The sequence below is a fragment of the Glossina fuscipes genome, unplaced genomic scaffold, assembly GCF_014805625.2.
Source record: "Glossina fuscipes isolate IAEA_lab_2018 unplaced genomic scaffold, Yale_Gfus_2 177, whole genome shotgun sequence".
NCBI classification, from domain to species: domain Eukaryota; kingdom Metazoa; phylum Arthropoda; class Insecta; order Diptera; family Glossinidae; genus Glossina; species Glossina fuscipes.
In genome coordinates, this window is record NW_023998520.1 from 760585 (window position 1) to 780125 (window position 19541).

General features: G+C 38.6%; 1 protein-coding gene across 1 annotated transcript in view; it reads left to right on the forward strand.

The window, feature by feature from the left end:
* Nucleotides 1-10471, forward strand: part of LOC119641787 (UNC93-like protein MFSD11) — a 31443-nt gene extending 20972 nt beyond the window's left edge. Inside the window, exon 4 of the mRNA XM_038040619.1 lies at nt 10193-10471. Coding sequence (XP_037896547.1) covers nt 10193-10471 — 279 coding nt within the window. The remainder of the gene's footprint in view (nt 1-10192) is intronic.
* Nucleotides 10472-19541: the final 9070 nt, after the last annotated feature.

The window sequence follows — 19541 nt, forward strand, 5'->3', positions numbered from 1 at the left end:
GTGTGCTCTGACTGCAGAAAATGATGAAGAATCTGTGCAAGTTCAAACTTTGACTGCAAACATAGCAGAAATCGCGAATGGAATAGATCGAGATGGGTTCCAACAGATAGTATCAAGTGACATGCAGGAATTGCTTGAGTCGCAAGATGAAAATTTGACTGAAACCGACTTGGAGGAAATGTTAAATTCACAGCACATTGAAGAAGAGGGTTCAACAAGCACTGGGAACGTGACATTTAATTTGAAAAATCGCAGTGAATTTCTTTATGAACATTGATCCGTCTATGGAACGAAGTCTTATTTTTAAGAGGCAAATTGCTAATGCGACTGCTGCGTATCAGTCTGATTTAAAGGAGCTTTTAAAAACTGCCAAGAAAGAGAAACTTACAAAATTCTTCAAACCATTGCCTAAGCCTTAAGGTAATTATTTAAAATGTTCAAAAACTTCAATTAAATTGATTATATTATATATATGATTTTTTTTTTTATTTTGTCACCTGGGAACGTATCCCCTATAATCCCATATAAATTACCATTCCGTATTCACGGTTTCTGTATTCGCGACATTTTTATGGAACGTATACCCCGCGAATAAGGAGCTTTTACTGTACTTATTATCCAAAGGCCACAAGAATTGTTGTCATGTGGCCTTATTTAACTTGATTAAGATTAGAGAAAGTTATTTTAAATAAAACAAGTAACTTTATGGCTTTGGGCGGTGAACAGTTCATCTGTCATGCGTATACCCAAGTCTCGTTACATCCCAATGTCTGTCACAATGCTACTTATTTAGAACTTACTTTTGGTCAAAGTACAATCAAAAATTGTGTTCATCCACAATTAAAGTGGCTAATAATCGAATCAACTATGAACAAAAAAGTTGTATGTTTGTTGATCTGGAATGTATCGGACTGGACTGTGTAAAATATTCAATTTTTCTCGTATAAGTTTCATGTGGTCTTTTCTTTGGCGTAATACGCTGAAGGCGGGACAGAAGTGAGGCAAGAGAAAGAGACAGGGAAACTACTGCAGCCAAGTTCATGTGCGCCTAATCGGTAAATATTACGCCCTGAGCGAGTAAGCGGTCACTGTAGCGGGACCCCATTGAGTTGAGAGTCAGTTGCGATTCTTATCTATTCGGCTATTCATGCGGACGTGTGGTAGCCAAGCGATGGTAGGGGTATAAAAAAATACAAGTGTATATTTTATTTTAACAAAGCAGGGATAGAGAGAAAGAGAGGCCATCTATGTTTCTTTTATGCATAATTTTTAATAATTTATAAAATTTTACTTAAAGTATAGCGTCTAATTATTGCGTACAAACATATTATTATAATTTATGATCGCTTTTGTATCACAGCAGATTGTTCTTAGCAAGCTATAAAGATTTTTGAATATAGTTCATAACAGCATTGGCTCTACAATGAGAAAAAATTCATATAATTTTAGATTCGTATGCTTTTACAATTTATAATCATGTAAAATCTTGATTAGATGATATGGAATTTTTGATTAATGATGTTCTTTTTCAAACTCGATGTAGTCCGTTCTTTTTTACGTGCTGTGTGGAAAATTACTTTGTCCTCTCAAAACCATATCTTAACTTATAGGAAAACTTTAAAAAAGTTGAAAACATTGTTAAGCAGAGACGTGGTTAAAAATTTGAAGGTAAGAGAAACTCAACCGGGTGTATGTTAAGAAGAGCAGCGACGTGGTGAACGTGGTCGGTAACTATACATATCCAACTACTCTTTAATGAAAGAGTTTGCATAAAAATTTGCGTGCATGTGAGAATAAGCGTCCAATTTGTTTACATTTGTTGAATAATATAGAATAGAATATTTTCAGAGTTTGTTGATATAACATTAACACCAGATTGTCGGAGCGAGTCAATTTGACACATTTACGATTTTATTGCTATAAATTTGGAGAAATCAAACAAAAAAGAATAATAATTTTCAAAATATTTTGCAAGTAAAAAACCATTAGCATGAAAATACCCCAATGAGATTTGGTAACTTGCTTATAAAAGGTATATAAGCAAAGAATTAGGGAAGAGTCAGTCGTGTGAAGAGAGTTAAATCATCCCACGAAAATAAGTAAGTAAATATTCTAGTTTTACCGCTAAAATAGCAGAAAATTGAAGGTTTTTTGAATTGTGAAGACAACTTACACAAAGAAAGAAAAGAGACTCTGATGGTTTTCATATGGTTCCTAGAAAAAAGAGTTTTCTGTCTGAAAGTGAATCAATTCCCAGTGATAGTAATTGCTACATAACTCCTTGCAAAAAGAGTACGATACGTTGCAGATTTTTAAACCGAAAGCGATCTACACGCCGCACATGGATCTAATAATACAGAAATGTTAATGGGATATCGTGGGAAACATCAAAAGATGGTGGTAGATTTCCCGGCCATACCAAATTCAAAGGTATCTCAACAAACATATTAAACTTGGTATTGAGAAACCACAGGACAGTAAAAAAATCAGACTTACCGATGTTTAAACCGATTTTGTGCGCTAGTAGAGGTTAGAGGCAATAAATTTAACGTATTTGTATTTGTGGTCTAAGAACAATGCGCAGAAATAAGTTCAGAGAACCACTTCGATTTATACGTTTTGATAAGAAAACTGAAGGAAATGAACGAAAAAAACAGACCAATTTTTTTTTTCATTAGTGCGGGAAAAATTTGTTGACAGTGGTCGGCCTTGGGGGGCAATTAGTCTATATATTTTTTTGCTTTTCGAGTGGTTTGTGCATCGCGTTATTGATAACATTCACCATTGGTTGATGACTATCGTTTTTTTGCAATGACGCAGGCACAATATTTGCTAAATTTATTCTCCCAGACTTGTCAATTTACACGAAAGCAAAAGAACTTACGTTTGGCATTAATATTTGCAATTTTGAGTTGGGATTACATTTATAAGGAAAATTAGCTTTAACTTGAGAACAAAATAACTTCGAAACAAAATTACTCGCTTGTAAGCAACTGAGGCAGAACATAAAATTATAAGAAAATAACAAAGAAAAACAAAATCTACTGGCGAAAAAAGTTTGAGTTAGATTTTTAAAACATTTTTTTTATTGGCTTAATTATCTCAACAAACCAAAAGAAAAAATTTATTTTGTGTTAATCAATATATAAATATGCTTCGCAAACATGCTTCGGGCTTTGCTTCGGCTTGCACTATCCAAAACTGTATAAATTTTTGAGATATATTAGTGGTAAATATGTGTGGTAATTTATATTGCATATAGATCTCTGCAAAAGTTTCGAGTTTCGAAAGCGGCCTTGAAATATGTATTACAAATGAAACTTTCTGGACGACAAACCCCTTATGATTCGTTTAGCCTTGATTTTGAAGCTGTTCGTTTCTGAAGATTACCAATGCCTGATCGGTAATGACTACTTCAGAAACGTAACGCAGAGTGCGTTTTCAGATCTGGCATCGAAAATTATAGAAGCAATGGAAAATAGGACATTCGTCTCTATTGTTTTAAGACATAATGTAATTGTTAGCCTACACACTTTTTTCTTAATTAAGTAAAAGATAACTCTCCTTCTCACGCAGTTTTTTCCATTTCACATAAATTTTCCTTTTTTCCATTTTATAATTTTTGTAAATTATTTTTTCTTTATTTTCTAATTTATTCACAAAATATTCGTCCATGAATAGTTGGTCTATTTGTTTACTTACCAAAGAGGAGAACCAGCTATTCTTTTTCGAATTTTGCCAGCCGCAATTAAATATAAACAGAGTTTTTATTGTGCCTTTTGTCTATATATGAATGATAGCACGCAAGTCTTACGCGATTAGAATACAAACGCTGGATAACTTTTTACAATTTTACACATTTATTAAGTCTTAGTTTGTTGTACCAATAAAAAGTCTGTCCGCGTATTTGCCCGTTCATAGTTCGAAGAGTCCCTCACCGGTAATCACACAAATGTGCGTGTAAGTGTAACTACCTGTCTGCTGACCATTTCCTTAGAATAAGTGTGGTATCAAGATGTGTAAAACAGCTCTTTTCCACTGACATTTTCCTCTAAACTATAGAGATAAAGCTCCTCTCTCGTTTGTAATATTCTAGTGTTAGCCATTTTATACCCTGCCTATTGGGAAGAACATTTACTGATTTACAGTAAAAGTAAAGCTTACGTCATTTGGTCCTTCAAGCCGAAAGCGCAATTGCCGCCAATTCAAAGGTTTCTTCTCCTTACACTCTCTCTCTTATTCACTCTTTTCCTCTTTCTCTTTACTTTGTTATGTTGCTTTTTAGCGTAATTTAAAGCGTTTGTTCAATGAATTTTTATTATGAATTTTTATTGACGATCAATGACAAATGTCATACTACTGCTGTTGTTGTTGTTATTGCCGTTTGCGTTCGTTTCGTTCTAATTATTTAATATTTACTTTAAGAAAAATAATTCCATTTGGTGAGATATAATTTCCAATTTATTTACATCAAATTTTTTTTTGGTATTGTAAACCACTTTTTTGTAGAAAAAAAAAGGCAACTTCTGCTATTCTTTTTCACTCAAATTATAACATCCACACCTTTTTCTCTTTTATCAAGTTTGCATAGTATATCAATTCCTGAAAATCTCGCCTCATGTTTACATTTCCTTAACTTAACTCATACATTAAGGTTGATGTTTCTTTGTAATAATTTTCTTTCTTATTAAATATTTCAATATTAACAATTTTCTCCTTAATGTATATTATTTCGCAAAAGCTATTGTAATATGAAGTTCACGTATTCTCTATACAAAATTTCCATAATTTTATGTTAGTTACGTAGCTATATTTTTGTTTCATTTATCTTTACATTTTTCTGTTTTCGTACGCAATGATATTTAAAAAAAATAATATATTCATATACGAATGCGATGCATACCGTCAATGATATTTTAAAAAAATAATATATTCATACACGAATGCGATGCGCTTTGCTTGGCACATTCTACCAACACACTCAACTTTTCACTTCGTTATTGTTGAAGGCAGTTTTATCGTTTAAGAATTAAAAGCACACGATATTCTGACTTTGTAGTGCTTTCTTTTATTTGTTTGCTTCATGTCGTTTCTTGACTTTTGAGTTTTAATTATCAACGCCCTATTGCAATTTAACAAAACCTGCACAGATGCAATTAAATTTGACGGCGAGACAAAGAGAAATGGTAAATTTATCTATTTATGTTTTTGTTTCTCTTTCACGATTTGCTTTAGTTAAGAGACATTTTTCAATCACTCTTTCTTTATTCCTCTCTATTTTTTTCCTCTTCGATCTATGGGCAAGGTGGCCATTGTAGAAGTTTTCTTTTATATTCTTTTTTTCTTTGTTTTTTTTTTCTTCTGATATTCAAATTAAAAAGTTACTAAATTGATTATTAAAATGTGACAAGTCCACGACTTTTTTTCTTTTATTTTTATTTTATAATCACACCAACGATTTTATTTTGCTTTTGTTCTCTCGATAGATTGATTTCATATTTCCAGCCCCTGCAGATTATTTGTGATATTTATTTCGTTCACTCATTCTCGCAATTCTATATAATGCCCAAAACAAATCATATGAACTGAAATGCACTATTTAGTTATTAAGTATCCTTCTGGCAAGAATTATCCTATTTTTACTTATTTCACGTTAGTTAATGTTAGTCCTTTTTGTTACACTTGAAGGTTAAATTTTAAAAATTGTTTTGTTTATCCGTTTTTATAATAAGCTCGAGAACACGTCTGAACCTCGGCAGAGGCCAAGTAATTCTCCCCTCTATCTTAGAAACAAAAAACGGACAGACTTCTCATCCCTGCTCAATTCTTCTTTTCTTCTTTCTGTTGCTCTCTATAGCGGCTCGCCGCTACTCTCGCAAAAGCAAGCAAAATCCGCCAAGATCATGCGACTTTGCCTATTCTTGTAAAAGCAAACAAAAAAGAAAAAAAGAATGTCGCAAAATCACATGATTTTGCCTGTCTTAATGAAAGGGACAAGAAGAAAAGAACAAAACAATTATATCCCGCAAGATCATGCGATTTATAAACGGTACCACAAAATCACACATATGCCGTTATTGCGATACTTGCGGTTGACACGGACCGACAGACACCCTACCCAAGGTTTGTTCGCGGCCGTTATACAGTTTTTATAATCTATAGCTATTATTTTTATAAATCATTTTAGTCACAAAAACTGGAACAAGATATTCACTGCGGTTGCAAAAAGTTTACGTCTTCCTTTAAAATCTTTTCATCATTTTTTCTGCAGATAGTGATGTTGTGATGGGTAATAATGATGGTGCGATGTCTACGTATAGTTCGCTATCAAATTGAAAGAAGCAGAACCCAAAAACTTGACACAGGTCTCCGTTGCGGAGGTTATAGGGCGAGATATAACAGCCTGTGAGGGTTCAATGACAAGACGTTGCTCGTATAAAAGGAAGGACCCAGTAGCTGGTTGACAGACGAGATAGCCTAACTAAGGGCTCAACGTAAGAGAGCGAGGCGTGTCCACCAAAGATCGAGGGAGACTAGTGTTTATCTCAGCCACTAGGAAAAGTTTAAACTCAGGTGAAGGCTATCTAAAAAAGTGATCGCGGATAAAGGGATAAAGGGATCAGTCCTAGGCTTTACACTGTGGAATGTAATGTACGACGATATCTCGAGACTACCTTTTCTAGAGGAAGAATCCATCCTGGGGTTTGCTGACGATATTGCGGCAACTATCGTGGTAAAAACTTTCGAGGGAAGAGGTATTATCTCGAGAAGAGGTATTAATTTCTTCTTGGAAGAAGATTGACAAAGTGACTATCTAAGCGGGAAATACGAGTCACAAGACGCCATTAAATACCCAGGGATGATGATCGACCACACACTTTCGTTTAAGCGGCATCTGCAGTACAGGAGCGAAAAAGCAGCGGAGGTTGAAAAGTCGCTGGCGCGCTTACTGCTAAACTTGCGGGGCCATAGGCAAGACCGTAGATAGCTGATCGCGGACAATAACGTATAGCTCTTCGGTGTGGAAAAAGGCCTTCGATATACCGTCATACGTGACAGGCATCCAATCACCATACCGACTATGCGCTCTAAGAGTGTATATCGGACAGCGATGAAAGATACGGCTTTGGTTATCGCTGGCATGATACCAATCGACTTACAAGCGAAAGTAAATATGTATAGGGCTGAACTTCACAGATTGACGGCTGAAGCGGCTAAGCAGCGAGCGAAACAGCGACTGGTGGAAGACTGGTAGAAGCGCTGGAGCAGAGTGAATAGGGGTAAATGGATGCAACGGCTCATACCAGATCCGCGGGCCTGTCCTTTTATTTGATACAGCTAATTAGCGGCCTTGGTTGCTTTAGATCATATTTGTATAGGTTTAAAATAGAGCAGGATCCATGTTGTATTTTTTGTCAGTGCTTAGAAGACGCTGAACGTGATTTCTTTGTCTGGCCAAAATACCATAGCGAACGACAGAGACTAGAGATGAAAATTGGAGTGTTACCTCTCCCCGACAATCTCGTTGCAAATCTGTTGCACAACCTGAAAACATGGAAGGCGGTAGAACTATTCGCCGCAAACGTTATGAAAAAATAAAAATTCGAGGAGAGTCAGTGTAGGGTTTTAGGTAGTGCTTAAACGGCTACTCGCCCTGTGACGGTATACTAAGCGGTCGTGCCAGGAAAATAGGAGTGGTGGTTCTTAGCGGGTTAAAGTCGCGCACTGCTCCGATGGGCGCTTGTTGATAGTTTTCCACCTAACAAAACAAAAAAAGAAAAGACGCGTACACACAATTAAGCACGAAATAGCACGAAATTTGTGTGCTATTGATATCTAAAAAGAGCATATAAGCTAATTAAGGAGTAGTTTAAATAAATCGTGAGTTCAACTGTAAGGAATTGTAAGACAAGAAGAACAAAAACTTAAAAGTAATTGCAGCGATTAACTCATTTTGAAGAAAGTACATTTTGCACGCTGTCATATGCGAACTTAATGGTGTTAAACATCGCACACAAAGCAACGGTACTAACGGATAACGAGACACGCCGACAGGATTATATTATTCTTGACTTTAAAATTTTTTCATACAATTTATATATATAGAAAAAAAAGAAAAAAAAATGTAAGTGTAGCTGGGGTGGTGAGGCAGCAAAAAGCCGAAACCCAGCTTCTACATACACATCGCATTTATAATGAATACAAGGTGAAGATCAACATAGGGGAGGAATGAGTAGATTAGGTAGCTACCCTTCTCAGATGACAATAGATTTGCACAGTCCGGAAGTTATTTCGATTTCCAATGACAACGAAGACAATCTTGGAGCCTCGTCGACAAAAATTTCTCAAATTTCTTAAAGTCCGGAATTAAATTGGGCAAACGTCTCCCAATCAGGAGAATAACCAAATGGCAGTTATTTCAAAATGGGGCTCCGGACTACGATCCTCGATATTGGTCTCAGGCATATTCCAATGAAGACGTAAATTATGACCATTATTTCGATGACTGTTTCGACAATGAAATTTTGAATATTAATATACCCCAATCACAACAGATTACCAGTCTTCTTTAAACGACCGTCTCAATGATGAAATTCTTGAAATTAATGTGAGCTGCATTTAATTTATAAAAAATAAATTATAAACTGAGTTTTGCTCAGTTGCTTGATTGGAAAATGAAGTAAGTGATCAATATTAACAAAAAAAACAAAAAAGACATAGATAGCAGACAGAAATAAGAAACTTAGGAAATATCTTCACATAATTATTCTAAAATCTCATATGTTTAACAGAACTGCAGACTCTTTACTCCAGCTACTTTGTTGCCGGTAGAGCATATATATTTTCCTGACAAAGAATAAAAAACGAAAAGGTCCCGTCGGTTGTCTACCGTTCGTCTGTCCGCCGTAAGTCAGTTTGTAGTCGTCTGGCGTCTGCCCCACATATGCATCCCCCCCCTTCTTTTCCTTTCAGCTACAGCAGTGGCAGCTGTAACGCTTAGCCACTCATCGGGGACATAAAAAAAGGAAGTAAACAGACTAAGATAACTTACAATATAATCCAATTGGCGCCGGTGTACTGTCTGCCTCTTTACCTGGTTAAATCGTTGAGTGCTGGACCCCGGGTTGTGGCCATACCTTTATGTGTTTCTCGCCTTTTTCCTTTTCTCCCCTCCTTCTTTTAAACTCCTTCACTTAGATAAAAACTTTAACTTCCAGTATTGTGTGTGTGCACGGGTGTACACGCAGTTGACAAGTAACAAACTGGAATCTTTTTCTGTTTTTTGTCTTTTATTTTTATTGTTATTTTTTTCTCTTAACAAGCAAGTTTACAATAATAATGTTGAAGAACCTTTGCAGTAATTTGGCAATAATAAAGTTTGGAAAATTTATGCACGACTTTTGCTTTTAGCCGCCTTTTTATCTGAAAAGGTATTTTTTTCCTTTAAAATGATAAACTATTTCATTCGTTGAACTCCTTTTTTTTTGGTAAGGATATCTTACGGAAATCAACAATTTAACATTAAGAAAAATTAATAAAGATTACACGACCATTTGTTTATAAATGTCCTCTTTTACCAATACTTTTCTACATTATCCACTTGATAAAACTTTTTGCTTCTTGTTTGACTAAAAATTCCGTATTGAAAGAAAGGTGCAGCCATTATTCTTGACTTGCTTCTCCTTCCTCTTCTTGTGCTTCTTTTAATTGTTCCACCTTTTTTTTTATTGTTTTTTTTTTGTTACTTCTTTTAATAAAAACGGTTTAGATTTCATTTTCGTAGTTTAATTTTAGTTAATTCCAACTAAAGTCACATTGATGTCATTCACTACAAAAAAAATCTTCACATTGGTTATTGTTAGTCCTTTTTATCACACTTGAAGTGATAATTTCAAAAAAATTATTTTTATTTATCCGTTTTATGAAAAGCTCGAAAATACGTCCGAACTTCACCAGATACCAAATAGTTCTCCTCTCTAACTTGAAATTAAAACGCAGACAGACCTCTCGTGCTTACTCAATTTCCCTCTTCTTCTTTCCGTTGCTCTCTCTATAGCGGCTTGCCATTACTCTCACACAAGCAAGCAAAGATCCCGCAAAATCATACGATCTCTTACCTATGCTTGCAAGAGCAAAAGGAAAAAAAAAGGAGTACCGCAAAATCATACGATTCTGCCTGTACGTTATGCAGTTTTTACAACAAATGCAACAGCAAACGCAGCAACAAATGCGACAACAAACGCAAAAAATGCAACAAAAAAGCGAACAGTTAGAATCAAAAATTGAAGAGAAAATATTGGAAAATCAACGCATCCTGCGAACACATATAAATGAAACGTATCAGCAGTTCGAAGGCAAAGTTAACGTGCTGCAAGAAAAAGTTGATAATTTGATAAGCCAGTTGAATGCCGTGAAAAGTGAAATAAAATCCCAAAAAAAGAAGCGGCTAAGCGGCAAACTAATGACGTAACCACCAGCTCTATCAAAGTAAAAACACCCCTATTTGACGGCAGCACTAACTTCAACGCATTTCAGCTACAATTTGATGTTGTTGCAACAAAAAATTTGTGGGATGACGACGATAAAGCAGTCGCCTTAATAACTTCCTTGAGAGGAGCAGCAGCGGAAATTATCCAGATAATCCCGGCAGAAAAAAAGAACGGAATTTGCTGCAATTATGGATGCACTGGAAAGGAAATATGGTAGCAAACAGGAGGTAAGCCGCCTAGAGTTGTGGTCGCGATGCCAGAAGCTGAACGAGAGGGTCGCAGATTATGCCATCGAGATCGAACGCCTAGCCAATCTCGCGTATATCGATGTGCCCAAAGACGTGCTGAAAAGATTACAAATCCACGTCTTTGTTAAAGGACTTCGTGACACGGAACTTAAAAAAGATGCATGGACGCTACCTAAAACGACGTTTACGGAAACGCTTAGCTTCGCGGTTGCACAAGAAACAGCTAGTTTGCTGTGGACATCAAGCATGAACGTGAGACGCACGGAAGTAACCGGCGGTAGCGATAATTTGGATGTGGTCTGCGCGGTGCTACGATAGGTCCCGCGCTAAAATAGGCAAGTACCGGCTTCAAAACATGCAAGTGTTATGTCTGCCAAAAACCTAGTCATTTTGCACGGGACTGTCGATCAAAACACAAAAGAACACACTCCACATCACCTACACGGAATATTAGTGAAGGTGCTAGCAAGATATCCAACGAACAGGCGTTAAACTAAAAAGAGTCAGCACAGCGGTGCAACGGCTGGTTAAGAAATTTAGTAGCCCTAGGATCGTTATTACTCAAGCAAAGAGAAGTAACAGCAGCCTAACGATCGATGGAAAAATCCAGGGCTATAACTACATCACCTAGATGGACACTGGTGCTTCTCATTCAATTATCAACAGTACAGCAGTCAAACAAAAACTCGAGCCGGGAACACGGTTACGAACAGCATCAGGTGAGGAAGCTGCTGTTAAAGAAGAAGTTATGAGAAACAATTCAATTAGCGGTGTTTCGATGAAGCATGAAATTCTGGCAGCGGAAATAATGAACGAGGTAATATTGTTGATGGATTTTATGAAAAAGCACGGCTTCGTACTGGATATGAAAAGGCAAGTATTACAATACGCTAATATGACTTTGCCATTGATTTGGGATACGACAGACAAGCCGAAATATTACAAGTTACAGTACAACGACAACAGAACAGATCCCTCCAAACTCCGAAGCAATAGTGTTGGCCACAGTTATCCAAGAGCTAAGGCTAAGCAAAATATGGGTTGTCGAAACGAATAAGGAATGTACGAACGACAACCTCATCACTGGAAAAGCAGTTGTCTCACCGGTCAACAATCTAATACAAGTACGGGCATTAAACCCAATCAGGGTTACAACAAAACTTCACAAAGGGGACATTATAGCGCAAAGCCGAAAAGCCGAATATGTTGTAAATCATCAAGCCGAAATACCAAAAGCATGCTCAAAGATATCCCCAGAGGCTGAAATTCTCATAAAAAATTGGACTAGCAACAGAAGAAATATGCCAACAATTTTTAGCTGGAAAATTGGTCCATCTTTGCCGGCGGTACGAATTCGGATGATCGTACTAATGCAGCGAAGCATATAATCAACGCTGCAGGAGCTGATCCGATTCGGCAATGGCCTAGAGGAATTCCACTGGCAAGAAGACGAGAAGCGGCGGACTTGATCAGAGATATGCAAGAGCGAAAGATTATCGAACCATCGAATAGCCCTTGGTGTTCGCCAGTAGTTCTTGTTAAAAAAAAGATGGGTCTACCAGATTTTGTGTGGAACATAGGAAGTTGAATGAAGTGACCAAGAAAGAAACCTACCCTTTGCCTAGGATCGACGACACGTTAGACAAATTGGCAGATTCGCAATGATTCTCAACCTTAGATTTGAAGTGTGGGTGCTGACAGGCGGAAGTCGCCGAAAATGACAAAGGAAAAACCGGGTTTTCCGCTGACTATGGCTTATATCAGTTTACCGTAATGCCGCTTGGTTTATGTAATGCGTTTGCAACATTTGAGCGCTTAATGGACCGCGTGCTAAAAGGGCTGCACTGGAAGACATGCGTGGTGTCTTTGGATGACATTACTATCATGGGTAAAGATTTCAAGGAACACCTAAAAAATCTGATAGATACTTTTCACCGATTACGGGTAGAAGGTTTAAAATTGAGTATCGAAAAATGTATGTTCTTTGAGAAGGAAGTGACATATCTTGGGCACAAGGTCTCCACGACTGGAATTCGCAGGGATGAAGAGAAAATCAGAGCAGTAAAAGAACGGCCACGAAGTTCGCAGTTTCCCAAGACTATGTACATACTACCGCAGATTCATTCCCTGGTTCGCTACAATTGCTAGTGGATTGCATGACCTTACGAACAAAAATCGACCCTTTATGTGGAGGGAGCTCCAAGAGCACGGATTCACGCGGTTAAAAGAGCTGTTCTTCGCAGCACCCATTTTAGCTGATCCAGTACCAGGAGAAAAATTTATATTGGATACCGATGGAAGTGCAGAAGGCTTGGGCAGTGTACTCACCCAGCAAATTGACGGCAACAAAACGTTCATAACATATTACGGCAAGCGCCTATCCAAACCCGAGAGGAATTATTGTGTTACGCGGCGGGAACTGCTATCAATACCGCAATCTGTCAAGCACTTCCACAAATAGCTGTATGGGCAACAATTTCACCTAAGGACAGATCATGTCACTCTATGGTTACTCTACTTTAAAAAACCAGAAGGACAATTGGGCAGCTGGATCGAAAAACTGCAAACTTGCCAATTCTCGATTTCCCATCGGAGCGGAAAATCGCATGCGGATGCTATGTCCAGACGTCCTTGCGGCCCGCACTGCTAACACTGCGTAAGGAACGAGAATCAAGGAGGTGTCGCCATCTGCCGGACTGTTGTGGAGCCCAACGGAGGCTTTTCGAAGGAAGACATGCGCAGTACTCAAATGGCTGACGAAGGTTTAAACGTAATAGTAAATATCATAGAAAAGGAAGAGCGTCCTACCTGGGAAGAGAGTTCAAGAGAAAGTCCTATTACGAAGGCTCAGTAGTAAAGCCTCATTATTGAAGATGGGTACTTACGGCGCAGATGGCATAGTGAGCTAAGAAATTACTGGTGATCCCAGCGAGAACTCGTGAAATTATAAGGGAATAACACAACGGACCAAGCGGAGGGCATCTTGGCATCACAAAAACCGTGGAAAAGATCATGCAAAATTTCTGTTGGGTGGGCATCAAGGATTCCGTAGCTGCATGGATTCGCAACTGCGATCAGTGCAGCCAATCGAAAGGCCCGAAAAGTAAGCCACGAGAACGCTTGCAGCAATATAACGTGGGTGCACATTTCGAAAGAATCGCAATGGATATTGCTGGGCCATTTCCAGCGAGCAATGCAGGAAATAAATACGTACTGGTAGTCATTGATTACTTCAGTAAATGGTCGGAAGTGTACCCCTTAGCTAACCAAGAAGCAAAGATAATAGCCAAAGTATTCGTTAATAATTGAGTTACGCGGTTTGGAACCTCCATCGAGATGCATTCAGACCAAGGTAGGAACTTTGAGTCTTCGATCTTTCAAGAGGTTTGCCAAATATTTGGCATTAATAAAACTAGAACGACTCCGTTCCATCATCAGCCTGACGGAATGGTCGAAATTTTATTCGAACGCTCCAAGAACATCTGCGGAAAGTGGTTGACGACAATCAGCAGGACTGGGATGAACACCATACCAATCTTTTTAACGGCATACAGGTAAGCAGTGCACAACACCTCTCCTCTACCCCTGGCACAGATTTTGTTCGGATCTAATCTGAGGTTACCCGCAGTCGTGAAATTCGGGACACCCCCTAATGTCCAAAGGACCGGAACCGAATATGTTGCTCGATTGGGAATGATATTGGACAATATGCACCGACAGAGTCGACAGGATAACTGGGAAGATCCGTACAAAATCATCAGAAGGATAAATGATGTGGTCTATCGAATACGAAAACATCCCGGAGGCAGAACTAAATTCATGGTGGTACACCTGGATCGATCGACGGCCTGTCGAAACGACCTTGTTCGGGACGAACAAGATTAAGTGGAGGGTAGTGTTACGGAAATTCCACATCCCGTTCATTCCAGCTAAATAATAAAACCCCTAAAAAGAGAAAAACTAAATGCACGTTCGCAGCATGCAGCTGCCGGCCGAGCAAAACGACTACCAGAAAAGCAGATTAACGAATTAAAAATAAAACTGTATAATTAGGTACTAGTAATATGATGGTAAAAATGTATATAAATAGAATATTTGTGAAAGACAGAAGTAGCAGAAAGAGAATATTTGAGTTAAGCAGTCGAAAGTATTACCCAAAACAAATTGTGAATAATCCTACATTCAAAGAAATATAATTGTAAATAAAAGAATTTTGGAATGTATTTTTCTTGAACAAAATATCCACGATCCAGTGATACGGGCTGTATCTTACAAAAGCGAATTTTATAACGGTATATTTGGCACCTTTTGGACTAACTTTAAGTATGGAGATATCCTTCATAGTAGCAATATTAAGGTTATAACACTCTACGCTTTTGAACTCAAAACACTTGCTTTTTCCATTCAACGGCAAAACACGAAGACGTCTTAAAATATTATCTTCAACGCGAGGTTATATCGATATAAATAAAAAATGGTGAACATTCCGGCGTTATTTCTGGAGGTGTATAAGTTTCGATATTGACATTATTTTAAAACAATTCAGGTATTCTAAGTTCCTACTGATCAATTTTTTTTTTTTTTTTTGACTTTGCAGTGACCAGACGTGTATTCCCTGTTGTGCGGAGAAAAATTATCGATTGATTGTGATTGTGTTCAATTCATTACCACAACAAATAATAAAGAGGAAAAGCTTTGTTTATATTGTGTTCCGTAAAGATTTCATAAAGGAAATTGTTCTGCTTTGGCAAAATTCAAGCAATATAAAAAAAAAAAACTTATGAGGCGCCGTAAGGGTTTAATGTGCTCATAACGACAGTGCACAGCTTGTTTCGTTGCCATTTGTTTGTGCATAAAATAGGACTGAACATATTTTGGGCTCATATTAAGAGTGAGCATTTCATTCAGTTGCCATTTGGCATTTTGCACAAAATAAGACTGAACTTTTGGGCCATCCCACGTTGTTTCATATTGGCCCAAAATTGAATTGGAATATTTTAAATAAAATAAGACTTTGAGTGATTTCAAGAATTGATGACTGCGCGAACTGCATTTATTACTGCATAGAGTGGATTTATTACTGAGTGCATTTTTCAACTGCTGGTTGCGTTGTCGACTTTACTTGCTGGGACGTGTGCAGCTTCGGTGGCATCCTACTGTCTCAGTAAGTCGTCAGCATCTTATTGTATATATTCACATACTTTGACGTACGAACTCCGACGAGTATGGGCACTGCGATTAGGTATGTCACCTGTGTACTTCAGATCTCAATTATAATGGGCAGAGTCCCGAAGAAGAGTAAGGGGAGTGCGCAAACAGAAAGAAGAAACAAATCCATCCATGCTGGGAGTGTTTTTAAGGCGCGCCACTTTAAGCCAGCACACATCTCGGCTTCTATTATCGCGGTTGCGCTTAAGGCTAGTCCTGCGGTGCCGCGTGCGGCCGCACTTACTGCAGTGGCTCCAGCTGTAGCTACTGCTGTTTTCGTTGCAGCTCCTACTGCTGCTGCTGCGCGTAAGTCGGAGCAACCGACGTTGTTGAGAAGCTGAACGCGTTAACTGACCGACTGCACGAATGCGTACGAAACTATGTTGTTTGCTCTCCTCGCAGAAAATACGCGCCCAAAGGGACGCATTGAAGGGGCTGAGAATGTGGGAGGGACGCTTCCCCGTGCTAATAGTTTTCGTGGGTTACTCCCAACCGCGTCGGCTTATGTACCGGCTGCTCCGTTGCCGAAACCAGTGCAAGCCTGGCCTATAGCAGTTAGGAGCAATAATAGCTCCGAAACTCCACGACGGGTGGTAAAAAACGTTGCAGAGCAAGTGGTTCCGACGTTAAGCATGCGGGTCGGCGAGACTAAACCGATTAGATCAAGTAGCGCTGTTGTATGCACGCCGCCTTTGGCTGAAAGGGAGAAAATCTTGGCAAACAGAAAATTCGAGCTTTCTAGGCTTACAGTGTTAGCTCCAGCCAATTTGAACCAAGGGATTGTTGTACCTATACGAGATAAATCCCAAGAATCTTTTTCCTCTCGTGAGGAGGTCGAAGAAAACTTCCACCTAGTCTGTAAACCTCGGACGGAAGCCGGTGATGACGTTAACGTTGACCTTGAGGGAACCAAGAAGGCCATGGAGGTTCTTTTAAATTCTGGCGGGAAGTACGCTGACTGAATATCACTCAGAGGACGCCCCTTCGAAGAAGTTCGCAATTGTTTCAATTACTTAAGTTTCGGCCACAGAGTTAAGAACTGTAAGCTCAAGAACGTGTTTGTAGACATTGTGCCCAAAGTGGCACTAGGTTTGTTGTGTGTACGGACGCTCTACACTGTAGGAATTGTGAATTCAAGGGGCTTCCCGCTATACATCTAATGATGTCTACACTGTATCCTTAATATAACAACGGTGCACGAGTAGCTGCTCAACACTAATATGACTGTACTCATACTGCAATATAAATTCAACCGCAATTACCATGCGATATGTGAGATAGGCAGTAGTTTTGCACTGTTACAGGAAACCTGCACGTAGTGGGCATGCTTAGTGGTTTACGTTAGGTATATGGATTCGGTGTTACTGCTTGCTAGTGACACCCCGTTGATCTTGGGAATGGATGCTAATGCTTGCTCATCCTGATAGTGTAGCAATGTGCCAGAATAGAGTTCTAATTTACTCATCCAAATAAGAGGTGAACAGATGTCGGAATGGTTCATAAACAGCAGTGTCCAGTTGCTAAATGATCCGAGCGAATGGTTCACTTTTCATGGTCCAGTGGGAATTAGTGACATTGATGTTACTATTGCAAATAGGGCAGCACTGTAGATTTTCGATTCCTTTTGGGAGGTTAAAAGTGAATGGGGTGTCAGTGATCACAATATAATTAAATGATTAGCTAACTACACCCCTGTCTACCCAGCAAAATGTCACATATTAGCGCTCTTGTTGGGTTAACTGGGATATCCACTGGATCCAGATAAACAGAACGATTACTACGGTACCGCGCAGGTTTTCGCGAGTGCGTCCTTGGCCGAGAAAGTTGACCATATCACTGAATCGGTATGATATTTCAACGACAAGCGGTGGACAAGAGGTCTGCCACACTAACGTAGACCAGTCCGCAAACTTAATTGCAAATTCCAGGGTGCGAAAAGGACTAATGCCGAAAGTCTGTTGCAACTTAGGACCAAATTCAGGTAGTGCGTTAGCGATTACAAGCATATGCTTGTCTAGACAAAAGAGACAACTCAGTGGAAAATAGCCAAGATTGTACTTCTGCTAAAGTCGCCTAATAAGGTGAGGAGGAATCCTTCATCTTATCGTGGAAACAGTATTCTCCCAATTCTTGGTAAAGTGTCGGAGAGAGTGATGGTTGAAAGGCTTATGGAAAAATTTAGTTTGATTCTGTCTGATAAGCAATTTAGCTTCCGTACGGGACTCGGCACCGACGTTGCGTGTGTTCACGTATAGGCATTTGCTTAGAAAAAGCCAACTGCTTAGAAATCAAACTCTGGGGTATGTAATTCCCTCACAGAAACTCGTGCATTGCTTTTAGTTGTCCGCAAGGGTCTGTTGCGTATGCGTATTATGTCAAATGTTGAAATAATAGAGAGGCTAAATAAAAGGAAGCGGCAGAGGCTGCTAATAGAATGTGGCTTATGGCAATTTCGTTGGGATAGCAGTAGGCACAGAAGAGTCACACATAACTTTATCCGTGATGTCTCTTTTGTGGAAAATCATCCGTGGTTTAGATTTGGTTCGGATTTCTGTTTAGTGCATTTTTGCATGAAAGAGGCCAACCGGTTACTAGGGTTTGCCTGTGTGGGCACGCTTCTGAGGACTGCAAACGTGATTTGGTGGTCTACCCTGAATATTCTGATTGCAGAAATTTAGAAGCAACGGGTATTAAACAAATGAACGATAAAATGGATTTTAGTCTGACGCTCTCTACTACTGAGACCGTAGTTGCGATGAAAACATTCGCTTTGTATGTTTTCACTAACCGGAGGTGCTTGTTGGCTTTGAGGGGAGGTGATACACTCTAGTTTGTGTTAGTCTCTCGTATGGCGAAGGGGTGAGCTACATGGAGCTCTTAAGTCTTGCCGGAGGCTTTTCCGCTTTCTGGTATTGGAGCATTGTGTAAACCCGTTTCCACGTTTTTCTGCATTGCCATTGCTATATAAAATCGGTTTTCTTTTTTCCCCAGGGTGTCGTTTCCCTTAATAAACGAAAAAGGACGAGATAGGCCTCCTCCGCCCAGTGAGAAACCAATTGTTACCCCCAAATTGGCGAGAACATTATATATTTCAGCTGTTAAATAGGCCTCGCCCTAGTCACTACTAGCAGATCTCTTCCTCGTGTTATTTGCTTGCGTTGGTACTTTTGCGCACTTTTTTTTGTTCTTGTGGTACATGCTGTAACGGTTTTGCACAATTATTGCTTTTTTCTTTAGTGTCGCGACTTGAATTCTTTATTGTGTTAGCCGCAAGTAACGACATAAAATTGGCACAAAACCAAAGTTAATAGGAAATGAAGTCTTTGCGATAAAATAACAATGGAGTGATTAAATAACATGTAATGCTCTCAATAACAATTAGTTGAAATATTGAAAGAATCAATATAATAAATTGTAAAAAAAAACAACATACTAAATCAAAAGAGAAAAGCAATAATCAATAAATAAGTTCTAATAATTCATTATAAAAAAAACTTAGAAACAGATGACAAAACCAGTAATCAATAAATAACTCCTAGCAACTCAACATAAAATAAACTTAGAGAAAGATAGCAAAACAAATAGTCAATAAATA